We start from the raw sequence: 13974 nt of genomic DNA on the forward strand, positions 1-13974 counted from the left end.
GATCAAAATACTAAACTTGGAGGAAGGATTCAAACTAAACATTCCAATGACTCAAAGTGTCACAATTACTTGTAATGCTAGAATGAATTCATCAACAAAAGTATGCACTCAAACAACACGACTAAGACTGAATAGCTCATGTTTTCTTGATGGCATGTGCACCAACACCTGTTTTCTCGGAAAGAAAGCGGAATGGCAAGTCATTGGTGTACTGAATCTGGAGTAGCAGGAAGTCTTCCCAGATAATATCTTACGGAGCAATCACCAGTTTCTAATTGCAACCATGCCTTTCGTGGTATCAAAAATTAAAGTAAATGAGGGGAATAAAATAGAGTAGGCCTATAGCGAAGATTCTCCGTAGTCCAGAATTTTATCATTATGCTAAAGCCAAGATAATGGACACCAAATGCTGATAGCAGAGGAGCTCTGCTACCATCCGAATTGTTCAGTTTTACAAGCAGCACTAAGAAGATCAACTAGGAACAAAAGTAAAGGCAATAGAATAGATATTCCAATGGCGCTGCAAACCAGCAGTGTAGAACATCCAGATCAAGCACTGCATCCTACAGTCCTACAAAAAATGGAGGCTCCTGGTTCGCACCATCATCTTCTCTCATCTCATGGAACAGTGGACCGGGAATAATGCTCTCCTGGAGGTAATGCCCGGTAACCCACAAATTGATTTCTTGGCCATCTTGGCTTTTCACATATCCTAAAAACTTGCCATTGACGTCAAAATGCAACACACCCCTATGAGTAAACCGAATCAGCATCTCACCCCCACCGAGAACAGCCATCCTAGGGGATATTATGACCTCTGGATCGACAAGCGCTGATGGATCCATCCCAACCAAATTAAGGCCTCCTTTGGTTTAGAGGAATTTCATAGGAATTCTAGAGGATAGGATTCTTATAGGATTTTTTCCTTTAGAGTCCTTTGGTTCATAGGAATGGATTCCTATTCCTACATAGGATTGGTTCCCATCCTTCACATTTCATAGGAAAATAAAAAGGAGCCTAGACTCAATGGAAAAATTCCTTTGGTGTCAACCAAATGACATCTTGTTTCCTATTCCTACTCATAGGATTTGAGATACATGTCATCTCATTTCCTATAAGATTCCTATTCCTATGATAATCCTATCCTATGAACCAAAAGAGGCCTAATCCGGTGCTTCAAAGACCATGTTTCAGCATCGTAGTCATGTAACACCCAAAATTCTATGGTGTGTTTGTCACTGCAGATGCTGCACAAAGCAAGAGTGCCATCCATCTCCAGCAACGACTCTTGTAAGAAGTCGCCCAATCGGGCAGGACGACACATCAATCGAAATTTTTCAGCTGCTGTGTTGAACACCATTATGTAGTCCGCATCGCAGCCGTGGTATTTTCCAAGTTTCCAGTGCAGGCCGCCACGGTGGTGGACTGGTGGATGTTGGGACGAATCAGGTAGGCCCCTGCGTAACGCCAGCTCCAAGGAAGATGAGACTGCTGGTTGTGTGATGCATCCTTGTCTGATGTATCTTGTACTATCGGATCCCACCGCTATGACATAGTAGAAAGTTCTGTAATTTGTGTGGTATGCGTTGTAATTTGTCGGACTAGAGATCCATAACACTCGGAATTCTCATCCAGATGGTTGGTGCCGGTAGAAGCCGACAATCCGGTGGTAAAAACCACGCTCCGTCGGATGCTTTGCTAGGCGAGCATACTTGCGGGTGACCGGATTGCAGATGAACTGATCTGCCATGGATCCATAGGACATGATGAAGAGACCGTCACACACGGCCTGGAGTTTACGGTAGTCGTAGGTCCGGATGATAGGGCAGAGCTTTTGCCGGCCTGCGCCGGCGTCAAAGGAAAACAGGAGGTGGGCTTTCTGCGGCTCGACGACGTGGCTGAGGATTGGGAGCAAGGGCTGGTGGCGGTGGTTGTCCAGCATGAACTTGTCGGTCGAGGTGGCACTGTGCCACCACCTGCAGACAGCGCGACAGCGGAGGATGTCCTTGGGCGGCAAACGGACGAGGATCTCTTCGACAACGATCCCCTCTGGAAGATCGTCCAGGCCGGTCGCGCCTCCGTTGCCCGGCATGGTGACCAGTCGCCGGTGCTCCGTCAGATCAGATTCCGCCCAACTAAGAATAAAAAGGGGAAACATAAAGATGGGGCATGAGACGGATCCCTGGGGCACGGAGGCGAGAAGGTTTACCTGAGGCGCTGCGGACGGTGGCGAGCTACGGCGGCACTTCGACCCCCCTGCGGCGGCGGTGCCGCGTTCCGGTCTCTGGATATTCAGACAAGAACGATTTGAGGGAAAATCGATAGATGGAGACAAACAATGAATCAGAACGCGGCGGACAGCGTGCTCCGAGATCACCTCGCACGGCCGATTTGGGCGACGAATCTGTTCACCGGCGTCGGGGAAGAGGGTACTCCAGCGAGATAGATTGGGAATTGATTTTTTTTTTTTTTTGCAGGGAAGATTGGGAATTGATTGAGAGGGCGGCGGTGGTAGGGTTTGGGTTCCCCTGTTCCCGTCTGGCGCTTTTCACAGTGAAAGTATACGCTTGAATAATGAAATATAGTAAGATTTTAAAGAATCAAATAATGCATCTACATGTATCATAAGAGCAACTCCAACGTGACGATCCAAACGGACACCCATTTTATCCGCTTTTTATCCGTTTGGGTCGGCCGGACAGACACCTGTATCCGCTTTCACGTTTGGTCGGCGTTTGCGCCCAACGCCGGCCTAACCCATTTTTTGAGTTCGCGCGACACTTAAGCATTTCAAAATATAAAAACTTAATTAAACATTAAATGCCGTCCAGAAAAGCCGGTGAAAGTCCACGCGTCCACACTACATTTAATTAAACTAAAAAAAGAAAAAATAGGCGTCCCGCAATCCTAGGTGTCATCCTCGTCGGCGTCGTCCTCATCGGTGAGGTCGACAAGGGTCGGCGCCGAGCCAGCCCAGGGGAACGCGACGCTCCTTCTCGGCGTCGCGCTCGAGCTGCTCGAGGTACTCGCCCTCGCGGCGCTCCTCGGCCAGCCGCAGCTGACGCCGGTGCTCGAGGTAGGTCGCCTCCTGCGCCTCTGTCGCCTCCTTCCAGACTGGCGGTGCGCTGACCCACTCGCGCACTTGGCCGGTCCACATGTAGCGCTCGATGGGGGTCGGCTCCGGCTCAGCCTGCTCTGAGGACGGTGGGGTAATCGGCGGCACGACACAGTCGCCGGCAGTGGAGAGGGCCATGGCCTCCGCCAGCCTCGCCTGGTACGCCGCCTCCTTCACCTCCTCTCTACGTCGCTCCTCCTCCTCGCTCTCTCGGAGGACCGCGGCTAGGGCCATCTGGTAGGCGGCCTCCTCACCACCGATTGGATCGATTTAAGGCATGTATCGGTCACCTCACCACCGATTGGATCGGGGTCACATGACCATTTGATCAACCCGTCATCATTCTCCCTCTTATTCCCCTCGCGAAATAAACCGCTTCCTCACCCTGTCAGTGTCGCTCGGCCCCCTCACAGCACCACACGCATCTCTTCGCCCCACCCTGTCTCCCACCATCCGCATTTCAAAATCGGTCACCAGGCCATCTTGCAGCCTGGACGCGCGGTTGCAGATCCACTCGGCGATCATAGCTTCCTCGGCTGTTTATAGCACCTGCGTTCACGGGTTGCAATATCGCTTGCAGCAGGGACGATGGCGGTTGCAGCACCGGCGTCGCTCAGTTGTAGCTTCCGGGTGTCATGTCGTCTCCAGTGTCGGCGTCGCACAAGCAGGGTTGTTTCCATGAGCTTTGATCTCCATTGATCATACTTCACGAGTTAGCGTTTAGCATCCATGCAGCAGAATTAGGAGTACCATACTTCTTACACCAGTAGACAGCAACAGTTTGACTGTCACCTTATCCTTCCAAGATGCATTGTTAGCAAGTACGTACAAGCATGCCATGCAGTACTACAAAACAAGACGCCAGATGAACAGGTTCCCCCCTAAGAAAAATATGCAGGTTTCGCTGTCTAGTGTCTATGTTCTGAACCCAAAATTCCTGTGCAACCGGTGCACTCAGCATCAGAACTTACGATAAATATTCTAAAATGTTCTGAAACTATATGACGACGGAGGAAAAAAACACTATGCACAAGCAAGTTTGTTTCCACAAGCTTTGTTCTCCATTGATCATACTTCACAGTTAGCGTTTAGCATCCATCCAGCAGATTTAGGATTACCGTACTACTTGCATAGAAAACAGAGTCTGCGTAGACAGTTGAGAGCTCAGCTCAGTTCAGGTCCACCGGTAGACTACAACAAGGTTATTTTAGCTAGTACTACAAATTAAGACGCTAGATGATCAAGAGCCTAAGCACATCACATCATGGCATGCTACCCACAATAACTAGCCAGCTCGTGAGCTCTTCACTTCAGACTGACACACGAGCAGCTGAATGGAGCTTCCTCCATCATGTTCCTGTACGCAAGAAGAAACACAAAAACGCCAGAAGATTGAACACCATCATTGTCTTCCGTTAAGACATATCCGGAGCTGCTCCCATGATCAAAATTGTAGTAGTACATGTCTACCCACACCAAAAGCATTGGAACTGCTGGAATTTTCCATGTGATCTAAGAGTTCACGTAAAAAAGACATCGACTAGTCACTATGTAAATGAAAAATATTTATCCTGGCAAAGAGGAACCAGTACAATTCTTTCTCAAAACATGTCAAAACCAATGAACCCAAATTAATTGCTAAGAATTTCAACCAATACCGTAATAAAATAACAACGGACACTATTGTGCTGAGTACCAAACTGAACTAAGATGTGCAAGTGTGCCTAACAAAAACATTGCCACACAAGGAGGACAAGCAACCATGTCAGGTGCCTAGGACAGAATTTTGCACCGAGCAAGGATCAAACTATTAAACTTGGAAGGAAGGATCCAAACTTCCAAACTAACCATTTCAACGACTCAACCAAAAGTATTCACTCAAACAACATGACTAGATTGAAAGAAAGCGGGATGACATGTGTACCGACAACTGTTTTCTCAGAAAGAAAGCAGGATGGTTAGCAATTGGCGTACTGATTCTGGAGTAGTGTCGCTCGAGAAAATATGTTAGGGAGCAATTATCTGTTCCTAACTGCAACCGTGACTTTCATGGTTCTAAAAAATGCAAACTGGAAGTAATTGAGGGGGATACAATAAGCTAGTCATATAGCAAAGATTCTCCGTACGTACGTCGATCAGAACTTTAACATGATGCTAAAGCCAGGATAATAGACACCAAATGCTAGCAGAGGTGCTCATATACAATCCAAATTGTTCAGTTCTACAAGCAGCACTACGAAGACCGACTAAGAACATAAGACAAGGTATCATCATCTTCTGTGGTAATGCATCCTACAACCAAAGTTTTAAATAGCGCGCTAAGCCTCTAAGCGGCGGACCTCTTCTAAATGCTATAGCGAGCTATTTAAAATGTTTGCTCATGTGTTTGGACAAAAGACCCTTAGCGCAGGACCTTTTCTAAAAGCTATAGCGGGCTATTTAAAAAACCATGCTACAACCCTACAAAAAATGGAGGCTCCTGATTCGCACCATCATCTTTTCTCATCTCATGAAACAGTGGAAGGGGAATAATGCTCTCCTGGAGGTAATGCTTGCTAATCCACAAGTTGATTTCTTGGTCATCCTTGCTCATCACATATCCTAAGAACTTGCCATCGATGCCAAAGTGCAACACACGAAATTGAGTGAACCGGATAAGCATCCCACCCCCACTGAGAACAGCCATCCTAGGGAATATTGTGACCTCAAGATCAACAAGCGCTGGTGGATCCACCCCAGTCAAATTAATCCGATGCTTCAAAGACCAGGTTTCAGCATCGTAGTCATGTACCACCGAAATATCTATGGTGTGTTTGTCACGGACGATGCTGCACAAGGCAAGAGTGTTATCCATTTTCAACAAGGACTCCTTCAAGCAGTTGCACAACCGGGCAGGACGATACATCAACCGAAATGTTTCAGTTGATGTGTTGAACACCATTATGTACTCGGCGTCCCAGCCGCGGTATGTTCCAAGTTTCCAGTGCAGGCTCCCATGATGGTGGACTGGTGGAAACGAAAATGTTATACGGAACCATGGTTCAGCCGAACCTACGCTCGACACCATTGATCTCTAGACACTTTTCATAAAGACCCGTGCATGATTGATAAAAAAATGCATGATGGGAGCTGTTTGCATGTTAAACAATGCATGATGCGGATCCACATGTAGCAGGATGTTGAATCGTACGGCGTCGGTCCAGAATCACGCCTCTCCTGGTGGAAATTGGGAGGAACTGATCAGGCCCCTGTGTAACGCCAGTTCCAAGGAAGGCGACGAGGAGTTTTGTTGTGGGATGCATCCTTGCCCAATGTATCTTGTATTATCAGATCCCACCGCTATGGCATAGTAGAAAGTTCTGCAATTTGTGTCCTCTGCGTTGGTAGAGACCCAAAGTACTCGGTATTCTCCTCCAGATGGGTTGTGCCGATAGAAGCCGACAATCCGGTTGTTAAAACCCTGTTGGGTTTGAGGCTTCGCTAGTAGAGCACACTTGCGGATGACCGGGTTGCAGATGAAGAACTCAGGCACCACGGATCCGTGGGAGACAATGAGGAGGCCATCAAGGGTAGCATGGAGTTTACCGTAGTAGTCGGTCTGGATGACAGGGCAAAGCTGTTGCTGATCTGCACCAGCGTCAAAGGAAAATAAGAGGCGGGCTTCATGTGGCTGCGGGTCGACGACTTGGCTGAGGATCGGGAGCAAGGGCTGGCGGTGGTGGTGGTCCAACATGAACTTGTCGGTGGATGTGGCACTATGCCACCACCTGCAGACGGCGCGGCAGCGGAGGATGTCCCTGGGCGGCAAACGGATAAGGATCTCTTCCACAACGATCCACTCGGGAAGGTCGTCCAGGACAGCCGCGCCTCCGGTTCCCGGCATGGTGATTGGTTGCTGGCGCTCCGTCTGATCCGATTCCGATCAACTGGTAAAACAAAAAAAGGAAACGTAAGGATTGCGTGTGATGGATTCCTTGGGCGCGCAGAGGTGACAGGGTTTACCCTGTGGCGGGACGGACGGAGGGAGTTAGTCAGGACTCAGGAGACGATGGCGAGCTCCGAGATCGCCTCGTACGTTCGGTTTTGGCGGCGAATCTGTTCACCAGAGGCGAGGGCGAGCAACTCGCGGTGGTCTAGCAACTCCAGGCCCGCGGGGTAGCGCGGCGCGGCGATTCCGGCGGCCACGGTGCGGCAGCACCAACGATCAGGTGACCCGTTCTCCTTTTCCCCTCCCGATTGAACCTCCCCAAATCCTAGTTCCCTTCTGGCTCTCCTGTAGGACGGTCCTCTCCCTTTACCCACGTGGCTTTGCTCCGACTAGGAGTAGGACTATAGCTATTCGTCGGGTCAAATAGTCAGCCGGAGGCTCCTTTATATAAGGAAGAAAAGAGCTAGTATGGCTAAAACAGTAATAAACAGGAGCGGGATAAACGAGTTATACCCTCCGATGGGCCAGGCAGAAACCGCGGCGGCGGTGGCGGCATCCTCAACGGCCTTCTTCTCGGCTTCAACTTTCTCGGCGGCGGCACGTTCGGTGTCGGTGGACATGGTGATAATGAGGGTGACGCGGACGTAGAGGAAGTAGACGAACAACGAGCCGTCGCTTCCCAAAAACCTATTCGCCCCTCTCGTGACAGCCCAGCCCACGATCCGACGTCTCAGAAAACTCTCCATTACTGACTGGCAAAAAATAAGCGCGTAGGTGTGAGCTCGGCTCGGCTCATTCCCGCAACCCGCGGCGCGTCGTGGCGTGCGGAGGAGGAGGAGTGCGCGGGGGCCTCTTCTCTTTTCAAGCTCCAATAGCATGTAGAAGAGAAACTCTTATAAGGAGGTCCAATTCTTGTTCAACTTCTAGGGTGGGACTAAACTTCACACTACGCCTAGTGCCAATAAACCCACATGGGCCCTTACAGATTTCAGAAATTGTTAGATGGGCCTAAAGCCCGCCTCATATTTCAGCAATCCCCCACCAGATCTCGAGGGCCCATTGTGTCCTCTGTTCCAATTTTTGTTTCGATATACTAGTGTTTCAGTGAAGACCTGTTAAGGTTGAGCTTCACCTAGAGCAAGTAGCTACACTCCTTAACAACTAAACAATGGACTATGCCTTGAATTTTCAGTTTGGCGTAAAGAAGCTTCACCGCATGTCTTACTAGTACTAGGCTGCCAAAGGTTGACCCCTCGGGTGGAGCATATAAGTCACACTCCTGGCCTATTCATGAGCTTACTAGATATCACCCCAATCTCATAGTCTGTGACCAGCAGTCGGGCTCATATAGGTGTGTTCCTCCAAAGACCGCTCTGTAGGATAGGATCTTGCTTACATAAGCTTTGGAACACATTAAGACAATAGTCACCCTACCATACAGTATTGAGAGTATTGCATCTCCAACGGAGTGGGTTAGTATAGTTACTCTCCTCAGTTCACCACTGGCTTATTTTCTCAGGTCCTACTTTACGGGATCTCCGATCACATAGGTTGGGTTACCACCATGTCAACTCATGTGGGTCTAATACCCATCTCCCTCGATGCACTATCTATCACAACACGTGATAGCCCTTTTGTAAAGGGATCTGCCAGATTCTTAGCCGTATGGACATACTCCAACACTATAACTCCGGAGTTTCTTAATTTTCTGACAGCTTTTAATCTCATTCTTATGTGTTTGTTCGACTTCATGTTGTCCTTTTAACTCTTCACCTTGGTGATGATAGTCTGATTGTCACAGTTCATAAGGATAGCTGGAACCGGTTTATCAACCAATGACAAGTCCATCAAAAGATCTCAAAGCTTGTCTAATGTTGTTAATTCTGCTTCCATTGTTGATCTCGTTAAGATCGTTTGCTTGCAAGACTTCCAAAAACCAATGCCACCTCCAAGAGTAAACATATACCCAGTTATGGCCTTCATCTCATCAGCATCAGAGATCCACTTCGCATTACTATAGCCTTCAAGTACCGACGGGTATCCAGTATAGTGAAGTCCATAGTTCATAGTACTTTTCAGATAACGCATAACTCTCTCAACAACATGCCAATGTACATCACCCGGCTTGGAAACAAATTGGCTTAGTTTGCTCACATCAAATCCAATGTCAGGCCTCGTTGCGCTCGCTAGGTACATGAGTGAACCAATGATTTGAGAGTATCTCAATTGATCTTTAGCCGTACCTTCGAACTTTTGAATCAACATGCTAGGATAATATGGTGTTTGAGATGGTGTGCAGTCCGAATATCCAAACTGACTCAACACCTTCTCAACATAATGAGATTGCAGAAGTGTAATCCCACTGTCATCATCTCTCAGTAGCTTGATGTTCAAGATAACATCAGCCACACCAAGGTCTTTGATCTCAAAGTTCTGAGAAAGAAACAACTTGACCTTGAAGGAAATATGCCCTAGAGGCAATAATAAAGTTATTATTTATTTCTTTATTTCATGATAAATGTTTATTATTCATGCTAGAATTGTATTAACGGGAAACATAATACATGTGTGAGTACATAGACAAACAGAGTGTCACTAGTATGCCTCTACTTGACTAGCTCGTTTATCAAAGATGGTTAAGTTTCCTAACCATAGACATGAGTTGTCATTTGATTAACGGGATCACATCATTAGAGAATGATGTGATTGACTTGACCCATTCCGTTAGCTTAGCACTTGATCACTTAGTATGTTGCTATTGCTTTCTTCATGACTTATACATGTTCCTATGACTATGAGATTATGCAACTCCCGTTTACTGGAGGAACACTTTGTGTGCCACCAAACGTCACAACGTAACTGGGTGATTATAAAGGTGCTCTACAGGTGTCTCCGAAGATACTTGTTGAGTTGGCGTATTTCGAGATTAGGATTTGTCACTCCGATCGTCGGAGAGGTATCTCTGGGCCCACTCGGTAATACACATCACTATAAGCCTTGCAAGCATTGTAACTAATGAGTTAGTTGCGGGATGATGTATTACGGAATGAGTAAAGAGACTTGCCAGTAACGAGATTGAACTAGGTATTGAGATACCGACGATCGAATCTCGGGCAAGTAACATACCGATGACAAAGGGAACAACGTATGTTGTTATTCGGTTTGACCGATAAAGATCTTCGTAGAATATGTAGGAGCCAATATGAGCATCCAGGTTCCGCTATTGGTTATTGACCGGAGACATGTCTCGGTCATGTCTACATAGTTCTCGAACCCGTAGGGTCCACACGCTTAAAGTTTGGTGACGATTGTATTATGAGTTTTTGTGTTTTGATGTACCGAAGGTAGTTCGGAGTCCCGGATGTGATCACGGACATGACGAGGAGTCTTGAAATGGTCGAGACATAAAGAATGATATATTAGATGACTATGTTCGGACACCGGAATGGTTTCGGGGAGTTTCAGACATATATCGGAGTACCGGGGGGTTATCGGAACCCCCCGGGGAGTTTAATGGGCCAAGATGGGCCTTAGTGGAGAAGAGGAGGGGCGGCTAGGGCTGGCCGCGCGCCCCCTCCCCCTCTAGTCCGTATTGGACAAGGAGGGGGGCGGCGCCCGCTTTCCTTCCCCCTCTCTCCTTCCCTTCCTTTCCCCCTCCTACTCCAACTAGGAAAAAGAGGGAGTCCTACTCCCGGTGGGAATAGGACTCCTCCAGGGCACGCCATAGGGGCCGACCCTCTCCCGCTCCCCCACTCCTTTATATACGTGGCCAGGGGGCACCTCTAGACACAACAATTGATCTCTTGATCTCTTAGCCGTGTGCAGTGCCCCCCTCCACCATATTCCACCTCGATCATATCATAGCGGTGCTTAGGTGAAGCCCTGCGTTGGTAGCAACATCATCACCGTCATCAAGACGTCGTGCTGACGGAACTCTCCCGTGAAGCTCTGCTGGATCGAAGTTCGCGGGACGTCATCGAGTTGAACGTGTGCTGAACTCGGAGGTGTCGTACGTTCGGTACTTGGATCGGTCGGATCATGAAGACGTACGACTACATCAACCGCGTTGTGCTAACACTTCCGCTTTTGGTCTACAAGGGTACATAGACAACACCTCCCCTCTCGGATCTATGCATCACCATGATCCTGTGTGTGCGTAGATTTTTTTTTGAAATTACTATGTTCCATAACAGTGGCATCCGAGCCTGGTTTTATGCGTAGATGTTATATGCACGAGTAGAACACAAGTGAGTTGTGGGCGATACAAGTCATACTGCTTACCAGCATGTCATACTTTAGTTCGGCGGTATTGTTGGATGAAGCGGCCCGGACCGACATTACGCGTACGCTTACGCGAGACTGGTTCTACCGACGTGCTTTGCACACAGGTGGCTGGCGGGTGTCAGTTTCTCCAACTTTAGTTGAACCGAGTGTGACTACGCCCGGTCCTTGAGAACGTTAAAACAACACTAACTTGACGAACTATCGTTGTGGTTTTGATGCGTAGGTAAGAACGGTTCTTGATCAGCCCGTAGCAGCCACGTAAAACTTGCAACAACAAAGTAGAGGACGTCTAACTTGTTTTTGCAGGGCATGTTGTGATGTGATATGGTCAAGTCATGATGCTATATTCATTGTATGAGATGATCATGTTTTGTAACCGATTTATCGGCAACTGGCAGGAGCCATATGGTTGTCGCTTTATTGTATGCAATGCTATCGCCCTGTAATTGCTTTACTTTATCACTAAGCGGTAGCGATAATCGTAGAAGCAATAGTTGGCGAGGCGACAACGATGCTACGATGTTGATCAAGGTGTCGCGCCGGTGACGATTGTGATCAAGACGGTGCTTCGGAGATGGAGATCACAAGCACAAGATGATGATGGCCATATCATTTCACTCATATTGATTGCATGTGATGTTTATCTTTTATGCATGTTATTTTGCATTGATTGACGGTAGCATTATAAGATGATCTCTCACTAAATTTCAAGATAAAAGTGTTCTCCCTGAGTATGCACCGTTGCCAAAGTTCGTCGTGCCGAGACACCACGTGATGATCGGGTGTGATAAGCTCTACGTTCATCTACAACGGGTGCAAGCGAGTTTTGCACACGCAGAATACTCGGGTTAAACTTGACGAGCCTAGCATATGCAGATATGGCCTCAGAACACTGGAGACTGAAAGGTCGAGCGTGAATCATATAGTAGATATGATCAACATAGTGATGTTCACCATTGAAAACTACTCCATCTCACGTGATGATCGGGCATGGTTTAGTTGATTTGGATCACGTGATCATTTAGATGACTAGAGGGATGTCTATCTAAGTGGGAGTTCTTAAGTAATATGATTAATTGAACTTTAATTTATCATGAACTTAGTCCTGGTAGTATTAGCATATCTATGTTGTAGATCAATAGCTCGCGTTTAGCTCCCTTGTTTTATTTTTGATATGTTCCTAGAGAATACTAAGTTGAAATATTTTAGTAGCAATGATGCGGATTGGATCCGTGATCTGAGGACTATCCTCATTGTTGCACAAAAGAATTATGTCCTTGATGCACCACTAGGTGACAGACTGCTTGCAGGAGCAAATGCAGACGTTATGAACGTTTGGCAAGGTTGATATGATGACTACTTGATAGTTTAGTGCACCATACTTTACGGCTTAGAATCGGGGCTTCAAAGACGTTTTTGAAACGCCACAGAGCATATGAGATGTTCCAAGTGTTGAAATTAATATTTCATACTCATGCCCATGTCGAAAGGTATGAGACCTTTGACAAGTACTTTGCCTACAAGATGGAGGAGAATAGCTCAGCTAGTGAGCATGTGCTCAGAATGTCTGAGTACTACAATCACTTGAATCAAGTGGGAGTTAATCTTACAGATAAGATAGTGATTGACAGAGTTCTCTAGTACTATCACCAAGTTACTAGAACTTCATGATGAACTATAATATTGTTGGGGAACGTAGTAATTTCAAAAATTTCCTACGCACACGCAAGATCATGGTGATGCATAGCAACGAGAGGGGAGAGTGTGTCCACGTACCCTCATAGACCGAAAGCGGAAGCGTTATGACAACGCGGTTGATGTAGTCGTACTTCTTCACGATCCGACCGATCCAAGTACCAAACGCACGACACCTCCAAGTTCAGCACATGTTCAGCTCGATGACGTCCCACGAACTCTGATCCAGCAGAGCTTCGAGGGAGAGTTCCTTTAGCACGACGGCGTGATGACGGTGATGATGATGCTACCGACGCAGGGCTTCGCCTAAGCACCGCTACGATATGACCAAGGTGGATTATGGTGGAGGGGGGCACCGCACACGGTTGGGAGAGATCAACTGATCAACTTGTGTGTCTAGAGGTGCCCCTGCCCCCGTATATAAAGGAGCAAGGGGGGAGGCCGGCCGGCCCTCTATGGGCGCGCCAGGAGGAGGAGTCCTCCTCCTACTAGGAGGAGGAAAGGAAGGAGGAGAAGGAGAAGGAAGGAGAGGGAGGATAAGGAGGAAAGGGGGGCCGGCCCCTAGTCCAATTCGGTTTGGGCTAGGGGGCTGCGCGCCCTGCCTCCTCTCTTCCACCACTTGGCCCATGAGGCCCATTACTTCTTCCTCGTATTCTCATAACTCCGGGTACCCCCGAAAATACAATGTCCGAATATAGTCATCCAATATATCAATCTTTACGTCTCGATCATTTCGAGACTCCTCGTCATGTCCCCGATCTCATCCGGGACTCTGAACTACCTTCGGTACATCAAATCACATAAACCCATGATACAATCGTCACCGAAACTTTAAGCGTGCGGACCCTACGGGTTCGAGAACTATGTAGACATGACCGAGACACGTCTCTGGCCAATAACCAATAGCAGAACCTGGATGCTCATATTGGCTCCCACATATTCTACGAAGATC

The 13974-nt window shown here is 47.7% G+C and overlaps 1 protein-coding gene and 1 non-coding gene across 3 annotated transcripts; both read right to left on the reverse strand.

The window, feature by feature from the left end:
* Window positions 1-393: 393 nt before the first annotated feature.
* On the reverse strand, window positions 394-2554 carry LOC125528731 (F-box protein At5g49610). Its single transcript, XR_015615712.1, has 4 exons — window positions 2378-2554; window positions 2210-2284; window positions 1168-2135; window positions 394-859 (listed from the first exon to the last, which is right to left on the reverse strand). It is a non-coding gene; the product is annotated as an F-box protein At5g49610 (transcript).
* A 3013-nt stretch (window positions 2555-5567) lies between these two features.
* Window positions 5568-7028, reverse strand: LOC147983698 (putative F-box protein At3g52320). 2 transcript variants are annotated; one of them, XM_087539582.1, is made up of 2 exons: window positions 6346-7028; window positions 5568-6135 (listed from the first exon to the last, which is right to left on the reverse strand). In XM_087539582.1, exons 1-2 carry the CDS (start codon window positions 6996-6998, stop codon window positions 5568-5570), a joined length of 1221 nt encoding a protein of 406 aa, XP_087395708.1. In that variant the 5' UTR covers window positions 6999-7028. The 2 variants fall into 2 exon arrangements, with proteins under 2 accessions (XP_087395708.1, XP_087395707.1); XM_087539581.1 differs by having other exon boundaries at window positions 5568-6132; window positions 6343-6998.
* Between the last annotated feature and the right edge of the window lie 6946 nt (window positions 7029-13974).

This window comes from Triticum urartu, chromosome 2A (assembly GCF_056163025.1).
Source record: "Triticum urartu cultivar PI428250 chromosome 2A, HENAU_Tu73, whole genome shotgun sequence".
Classification (NCBI taxonomy): Eukaryota; Viridiplantae; Streptophyta; class Magnoliopsida; order Poales; family Poaceae; genus Triticum; species Triticum urartu.